At 34.1% G+C, this 8,800-nt stretch overlaps 1 protein-coding gene and 1 long non-coding RNA gene across 4 annotated transcripts; one reads left to right on the top strand and one right to left on the bottom strand.

Annotated features, from left to right (window-relative positions):
• On the bottom strand, positions 780-3,709 carry LOC104736851 (protein EI24 homolog). Of its 2 annotated transcripts, XM_010456917.2 has the most exons (11): positions 3,516-3,709; positions 3,356-3,421; positions 3,002-3,143; positions 2,824-2,876; positions 2,462-2,584; positions 2,292-2,355; positions 2,107-2,192; positions 1,939-2,021; positions 1,782-1,858; positions 1,535-1,650; positions 780-1,270 (listed from the first exon to the last, which is right to left on the bottom strand). In XM_010456917.2, exons 1-11 carry the CDS (start codon positions 3,605-3,607, stop codon positions 1,204-1,206), a joined length of 969 nt encoding a protein of 322 aa, XP_010455219.1. In that variant the 5' UTR covers positions 3,608-3,709; the 3' UTR covers positions 780-1,203. The 2 variants fall into 2 exon arrangements, with proteins under 2 accessions (XP_010455219.1, XP_010455220.1); XM_010456918.2 differs by lacking the exon at positions 3,516-3,709 and having other exon boundaries at positions 3,002-3,154.
• LOC104736850 lies at positions 5,932-7,688 on the top strand. Of its 2 annotated transcripts, XR_759648.2 has the most exons (5): positions 5,932-6,267; positions 6,516-6,561; positions 6,662-6,733; positions 7,000-7,073; positions 7,230-7,688. It is a non-coding gene; the product is annotated as an uncharacterized LOC104736850 (long non-coding RNA). The 2 variants fall into 2 exon arrangements; XR_759649.2 differs by lacking the exon at positions 7,000-7,073 and having other exon boundaries at positions 5,933-6,267.

Genomic DNA, 8,800 nt, shown 5'->3' with positions numbered 1-8,800 from the left:
GTCCTCGCCAGGATGATGTTCTGTTTTTAACCCTTTCAATAATATATTGGAACATCTCACTCTTCTTTTTGCCAAATTGTTCCAGTCGAGATAATTACCTCCCCCTCCATGATTTGGTATTTGTAAGATGTTTTTTTAACCGATTTTGTAACTGACCCGGAACTCTTGATTCAAAAGTGATTAAAGATTTGTTGGTGTTTATCTTCTGACCAGAGAGTAATACTCATACACTTCAAAAGCTTCCTTTATTGCTTTGCAATTGCGAGTGTTTGCTTGGCAGAAATATAGAGAGTCATCCGCAAATTGCAAATGTGTAATAGGAGAAACACCATTTCCTATCATTACACCTCTAATATCGCCATCAGTTACTCTTGTTTTGAAGAAAATATGATAGAATTGCAATAGAATAAGAAAAGTTTGAGATGGCTTCTACAAAAAATGAAATCTAAAAGTAACACCTTTAAACTAAGCAAACTCGCACAAAATCATTTCTTATACTTATATCAAAGTAACTGTGTGGTCGAAAAGTTATACTTATAGTATAAAAGAGGAGACCTAAGAATCAATGGAAAAAGAAAACTAAATTAAAACGCATACAGATCGGTAAAAACTTATATCAGTCGATTATTTTTGTATTTTGTACCGATTGATCATCGTGTTAGGACTCTTTCACTAAACCTTTAAATAGACCGTTTCCACTCTAAAATTCTTCATTTTACTCTAGCAAATGTTAAAATCTGAAAAGACTCGATAATTAAAATACTCAAAAACCGGTAATATAAGAGATTAATTACTATGATACTCAAATACTCAATTTTAAAAATTCTCTCTTGAAACACTCGTTCATATGTTTTTGGCGTTACCGCAACACTAAACAACCTTCACTTGCACGTATGACTGGAGAACACTTTGTATCTGAAGTGGACAAGTAAAATGAATGAAAAACTATATATTCTGAACTTCAGGATTCTATTAGTGTACTTATATCTTGAATCTTGCTTTCTTCATGTCTGTTGCTTTGGAGTTTGTAGGAGCATGTCGGCCATGAGCGTCAGATGACCATACCTCAAAGCCGCACCGAAATTGTTGAAGCATGAGTGTGTACTTGATAATGTCACCAAGAAAACGGTATGACACAAATGCAAATAATCTTCTGACTGGCCTCGCAGACTGAGAGATGCAGCGATAATGTTTCAACTTCGTTCAGCCTGTCTTTTCATGTTGCATCTGGTGCGGGGAATCCAACCGGAAGATGGACAATGCCAACATCCTAAAATTCCAAATATTATTTGCAACTTAAGCCTTAAGTTTCAGCCAATAAATAAATCAAGAAGCTGATAAAAAAAAGACCACATGTAGCGTGTATATTTATCCTCATGGAAACATCATAAACGTGTTTGGTGCAGCGAATAATGAGGATTATTTCCTAAGGCATTCGGATTTGGATCTACTTATTCATACTTTTTACTTGGACCAGTAGAAATTTTAGGATTTGAAGCTTTAGCATCAGAGATTGAGAGAGAAATTGGCTTACGAGAGAGTATCAGCTGCATAGAAAATTGGAAGCCTCCATAAACCAGCACACTTCCACGTTCTTCTCGGGGCCAGAATAGATTTTTCAGGTCCTGATCCTGTAGCAGTTAAAACAAACTGCAGACATAATACATTCTGTTAACACTGATTATTTTGTTAAGATACAGCAGTCAAGAGAGTGAAAAGAGACAAGAATTAAATGTCTGATGCAGCGTTATTGACTTATTTTCAAGCAAACATCATTTTACCAATGGAAACAAGATGGCCATAAGTGCTCCGCTGACAAGAGGCGAGAGAAAGAAAATAGCCAACACGCAGGGACTTCCTGAAAACAGAACAAAAGCCAGAATTAGAATTTCTTTATGTCAATGTTGCCAAAGGAACCAATAGAGTAAAAAAGATTACCAAAACCAGCAAAGAAGGCCCAGTTAGATTCAAAGAAGTCCAGTCTTTTCTCCAGAGGAATCCCCGAGAAGTTCCACTTATATCTGCAATGAGAAACTGTAATTTGTATGTTTCTAAAGACTAACTAACTCAATTTCCTGAAACCAATGGTGAGATATGACAACTTACTCGTAACAATAGTAGGCATACATCCATGAAAGAAGTAAGAAATTCAGTATCTTCCCGATGTATGGTATAATACCAACAACATAAACCTGTTTTGTAAAACCCATTAGGTTATCACATCTGTTACCATATCCGAATGAAGAAACATATTGAGGCCAATGGACCTTCAAAAAGGAAAAACCATTTACCTCAAGAAAAAAAAATGTCAGGAGAAGCATGGAATACACCTGCTCTCCTATACCTATCATCACCCTGGAAACGAATCACACAGCAAAAGGATTTTGGCTTAACACCTAAAAACAGTTTTTTTTTTAATTTTATTTTTTGGTTTTGATATAGTGACAAAGTAGACCAGTACCCTCCAAGACCAGAATTTGCCAAGTTCTGTGACGTTGGACCTTCCCCTTGTCTTAATGCTTCTGCTGAACTTAAGTCAGATTTCTCCATTGCCTCGAATCCAAGCTTTGCAATATCGTTGTACCTGAAAATTAGATGGTCCTCATGACTCGATGTTCACGGAAAAGGAAAAGAGATGAAAACGAGAACTCTAAACTAACATAATGGAAAAGTATGTAAATTTGTTTTCAATTGGCAATACTAAGCTCGTGAAGGACCAATTCTATTTGTGAGTTGATTGATGTTCAAGGATTTTGTCACAATTCTGAGAGACGGAATAAGGAAACAAAAGGTATGACTAAAATAAAGATGCAAGAAGTCTACCAGATGTTACTCAAGATGAAGCTGAGCATGTACAGAGGATAAAACCAAAACACCTGCAGCCAAAATTTCTAAGTCAGAAACAAAAAAAACTGTGATATTGTTCTTTAAAACTGATGATCAAGAAGGCTCTTCAAGCCTCAATAGACTAACTAAATCTCAATGTAAACAGGAAACTTACATAAAAGAGCTGCAAAAGTCCACCACGTAGAAAGGCGTAAAACCCACCATACGAACAAAATTCTTGAGAAGTGACAGGAGAGCACTGATCAGGTAATATCCACCAAAGGGCTGGATCAATAAACCACTTAAACATACCTAAACTGCACCAATTCTCAAAAATAAAAACCAAAGGCAAGCTTAAAATATCGAATTGTGCAAATTACTATTCATAAAACCAAGTCTCTCTAGTAAGATTGACCCTATCTCATCCTAGAATCCAATTCTTCTTCTCTGGATCATAAAGTCTTCGTCTTCTCAAGAAAATCAAAACAAAATGCAAAATAGACCATAAAGATGAATTTTTTCTTTTTACCTTCCTAAGAAAATCAAACCATTCAAAAGAAAACACTGTCCAGTTCGTAATAGGAGCTTTCTCGACCTAAACACCAAATCAAAACCAAACGTATGTAAGATGATTGAAGTTTGAAGTATCCCACTTATGATCAGGAAACGAATTAGAATGAGATAGGAACCTGTGACAGAGAATGACAACACGGTGAAGAGAACAAGCTTCTCGGAAACCCTCAAGCCATAGAAGCAACACCTGCTTCGATTTAGGTATCATCTGGTCAATCAAAGGCTTCGGGGGTTTCAATTGTCGACTACGGAAGAGATTGAGAGAAGTTGAATCAGACAAGCAACAATAATTAGGTTTGGTTTTATATATATATAAAAAAAAGGTTAGAAGGTGGGTTTATTAATTTAGATGCAATTTATAAACAATTTTCTAAACTACAATAGCTCAGCTGCGGGATAACATATTAAAAAAAAAAAAAAGGGAAACTCCCAATAATAATCCATCTACCTTTTATTTAAACGTTTAATATTTGATGTTTTTGGTTGTTAAAAGATTATCCAAACTAATTAAAATATGCAATTTAATTTTTAGAAAATTAAATAATAATTTGAAAAATACCCTAAAATAGCACTAAAACAAGTTTTGTGGACAATTATAGCACACATTCCATAAATTTCCAAAAATAGCACTATTTAACACATTAATATATTTAAAATTAATTTTTAGAATTTTGTTTTTTAGGTTTGAGTTTTTCAATTTCACATTTAGTGTATAGTTTTAAAGGATAGGCTTTAATATTTTGAATTTAGGATTTAATTTTAAAATATGAATTGGTGCTATTTTTGGAATTTTAGAGATGTTGTTCTAAGTTTGGAAAAAACTTATTTTTGTGCTATTTTTGAGAATTTCCCTATTAATTTACATACTCGTATTTTCATAACAAAAATATTCTAATTTTACTTTTACTCATCTTTATTGATTATTAGTACATATATTTATTTATTTATTTGAAATAATAATGATTTTGAACAAAAAAAAGAATACAAAGAAAAATAAGCTATAATAGTATAACCTACAAAAATACAGATGAATAACGATTGAAAAGGCGTTTTGTTTTTTCTTCTGGATTTTGGATCACGTATCTCCGGAGATGATTACTTACAGTTGCACAGACGTGGTGGGGCAGTTTCCACTCAGCTAACGTGTGATGGTTATCTCAACGAAGCGGTTCCCTCTTTGTGATGCTCACTTGACGGTTATTGCAAGAGGTTTTCTCTATAAATGTAGATCAATGGATCTGCAATCAATCCACCTTCTTACAACAATCTTATCTAATATTCCTCTTTCCTACCGATTCAATTTTTTTCTTGTTAAAATAGCTAATAACTTGCGACAAGCGGTTCAAGACATTAACTTGGGAGCCGATGATGTTCTGCTAGCAATTCCAGCGGATCTGGTGGGCAATGCAGCAGTTATGAATTGTTTCATTTTCATGAGACATCATGTCATGCCCCGCCATCAGAGTCTGCGTTCCATTATTGCTTCAATGCCAAAATTTGGGATCAAGCCGGTTTGGTTCGTGGCCATATTTTGGGCGGTAATCAATTCATGTTTATCTTTCTCACTTAAGCGAATTGGAATTGGTCCTCTATCGGGGTCCTTAGGCATTCAACAATCGTATCTTGATGCTCCAACGCTGGTATCCAAATGACAACCTGCCGCTCATCGATTTAAATCTCTTTTAGGTGCAAATACCAAAGATTCCTTTTCAGTTCCTCAACAGAGAAGTCATCTCTCACATTAGTATATCAAAAATAGTTTTAAACCGGTAAACAAAATATAAACCGAGAAACACAATGTAAAATATAGCTTTTAGCGTCTAGGAAACTGGTAAGGAAAAAAACTTAAAAATATCTCATTATTTTATTTTTTGGACGTTTAATACATGTGTTTTTTTTTTGGACTAAAAAAAGCTTCATATAAATAAATTTGGTTTAAAAAACCTTCATCTTTTAGATAATTGGTAGATTCAGATTTGTGACTTCACAGTTAGAGAATTATTTAACGGCGTTAAGTTTTGTCTCACGTGTTTATGTATGTATATATATATATCTATATATATAATCTGTCTAAAATTATTTGTAATATGTAAAAGTAGTCTGTTGGTAGCATGTTATTTTCTTATAGAATGTGGTTTCGAATCCTCAAAATTACTTTTTGTTTTTTCCTTAATTTTCGAAAGCAGCTCCGGTTTTCTATTAACCGAATCAAACCGGTTATCTTATTCGCCAGCGTTCACTCAGGCCAGCAGATCGCTACAACTTCTGACCTCCCTTTGTCTCCTCCATTTCTCGCCAGTTCCATAAGCGTCATTCGCAGATGCGAACCCCCAGTGATTGTACTTCAATTCTTATCTAATACAATCAAGATCAATTAATCCTAGTGGATGGTTCTAAATCTAAGGCAGCTAAGATCATCTTTATCGCGAGTTGTTAGCTTGAGTTCTTAGTTATAATGTGATTAAAATTAAATCAAAATTGGTGAATATGCTAAGAAAGACCTCTTAACTAAGACTCCCTCATAGTCATCGACGTGGTCAAAATTGGTTGGGTGAGACGTTTTATAAAAAAAAAAAACCTTTTTCTTTACCTTTCCTTCACTCTCGCGACGAGAGGTTGCAAACAGAGGAGAATGATTCAATTTTTGGTGACCTCCGACTGTTCGGCGACAGTAACTCATCCTATCCAGCGACGACGGATCTCAAGCGACTCTAGGTCAGTTGATCGGCGAGTTTGTTCTTTAAAACCGGATAGTCTCATCCACCAAATCAGAGCGTTTCCTTCACCAAATTGAACATTATCTTACTGTCTTCTTCTCTCCGGTTTGAGAAGGTGGTGAGTTTCTTCTTTCATTATCATCTTAAGCTGGTGAGTTTCTTCTACACCGATTCGATTCAATCTCACTCACTAACCATGGTTTTATTGATTAGAGACTATTGCTTGTTAATTGTTTCTTTTCCGTTCAATTGTTCCCTCTCGCTATCGCGATTAATTTCATAGGTTATGAATCCTGCAAGTCCAACAAATCTCCTATTGACCATACTTTTATTAGATTGTTGATGGTTCCAATATTATTCTGTGAGTTAGTACTCATGTTGACATTTTGTGATCTGTAGGGAAAGATTTTTGTGAGACTTTCAAGAAACAAACCCCCAAAAACAAGTATGTAGCTACTCTGAGTGTTATATGTGATCAGTTTTAAAAATTCTTGTATACATTGTTGTACTGATGGTGAATTTCACTGGATTACATGTTGGAAAAGCTGTTGGAGATAAGTGATACGTTTGTGGTTGTTTTAGAAGGAAGTTCCAAATGAGATGAGGAATCTGACAAGGTAATTTTTGTCTCGTTCAGGGATCTTTGTTGAAAACCAAAGATTTTCAATTACATATTCACTATGTTATTAGGATTCTGTATGGATTTCAGTTTGAGTGTGAGATTGAATTTTGAGGTTTGTCTTGTTCATGAGCTTTGAATACACTCACAAGCTCCATTTTTGGATTTCTAAATAGGTTATGAATTCATTGAACATGTAATTCAAACATGCCTTGTCCGAGCATTATACCAATTAGATTGTTTGTTCTTTTGATTGATCTGCAGCAAAAAGGTGAAAAGCTAGAATGAGACGCAGCTTTGAACAAATTATGTCGATGCTTTTGCTATGTGGTTTTGTGGTGGGTTATATTGTCTTAGGACTCCATTTTTTTTGTTTTGGCTGACTTGTGTTTAGCTTATATTCTCCTGGTCTCACACCCAACTATGCCTCTAGAAGCTATTAAAGTTTATGGAAGAATAAAAAACTCAAACATCTGATAGTTGGATCTTAAAAGTTTGCAGCCATTTGGACAGAAGAATGAACGTTCCTATGAGCTGGCTGAGGTTGACGAAGCTTGTGAATTGGTTCTACTCTAAGGAGTTTCCAAACCTTCCATCAGATGAACAGTGAGGCAATACTGGATGAGTTTCAAGCTTTATGAATGGTGGTTTGATTGCGCTCATGTTTTCTCTGACAACAACAGGGTGGTTAAATCACCAGAAGCAAAAGCTAAAGAGGGCTTTGACGATTTTTGAGATAGTTTGTGAGGGTCTTTTTGTTTTGTACGATTCCCTTGCATTATCCACCAAGTATGTAAAGGAACTGGGATGCTATATAGTTCAATTAGTTCTGGAGAGTGTTGGGGTGAGATTTGTTTTTCCACTTTTATAAATTTCTTAAAATTTCTACAATATTTTTCAAAAATAAGAACTTCATCTAGAGATTTACCGTTGGAGGGGATAATTTTATTTCACCTACAAGAAGTTCTTAGTTTTAAAAAGTACACCATTTATTCTAAAAAAAATATAAGAGCCCCAAAATACAAACCTCTCAATAAACCCTTCTTCTCCTCCATTTCTCGCCAGTTCCATAAGCGTCATTCGCAGACGTGAACCCCCAATGATTGTACTTCAATTCTTATCTAATACAATTGAGATTAGTTAATCCTAGTGGATGGTTCTAAATCTAAGGCAGCTAATAAACAAGAGGAAGAAGCGGAGAAGTAGGCTTCGGCGGCGCTAGGGCTTCCTGTCAAATAATAGGATTTTATGTGAAGAAGAAAGGAAAAAAAATTAGAGATACAAGGGTTCAAACCCTAGTCCAGAAAGCCAATCCACCCACGTGTTGCCACTTGGCTACAACAATATCTATGCATAGTAATGTGAACTGATTATCTATATACGATTTGTTACGTGGGAGTGAAAATTTAACACTGTTAATTGATTCCGTAACATTGTTAACGAAAATAAAGTTACACGTTCGAATCTACCAATTATTTAAAAGATTAGATATATACATGCAGTACACTGCAAGACTATTTTTTTCGTTTAGGAACACATAAAATAAATTAATTATTTATTTGTCTATAAATTTGAATAATTAGTTTTATATTTTTAAATTTTGTTAAATTTATAAAGTCTAATATATTGTATAATTTATATTGTCTGAATAGATTTTGTGACCGTGGGTTAATAATTGAAAATATCATTAGTGTTCATATAATTCAATTGGATAAACTATTAGTCAATTTTTGTTTTTTTGTATTTGTATTTACAATGTAGTTTAAATATATTTTTAATACTATTGTTTTAAAGAATGAGATGAGTTTACCATAATTTCACATCCATATTTTTGTGTGGGCAATAGTTTTTTTGTGTTCACATAAATATCTGTTAGATTTTGCAATATTTGTTGAAATTTAAATATTTTCATTCAGTAAAGAAGACTCTGTTGGAAAATAATAATGGACCATAAAAATGAATCAGCCAAATTTAAAGTTGATGGGTTTTAGTAATGTCCAGGCCCATTGTGTTTTTTTTGCTTCACCAAATTAATTTACGGTGGCAACAAAAAAAAAAAAAAAAA

The sequence above is a fragment of the Camelina sativa genome, chromosome 13, assembly GCF_000633955.1.
Source record: "Camelina sativa cultivar DH55 chromosome 13, Cs, whole genome shotgun sequence".
NCBI lineage: Eukaryota > Viridiplantae > Streptophyta > Magnoliopsida > Brassicales > Brassicaceae > Camelina > Camelina sativa.
Note: the sequence above shows the minus strand (reverse complement) of the source record. Positions and strands in the feature narration are given on the sequence as shown.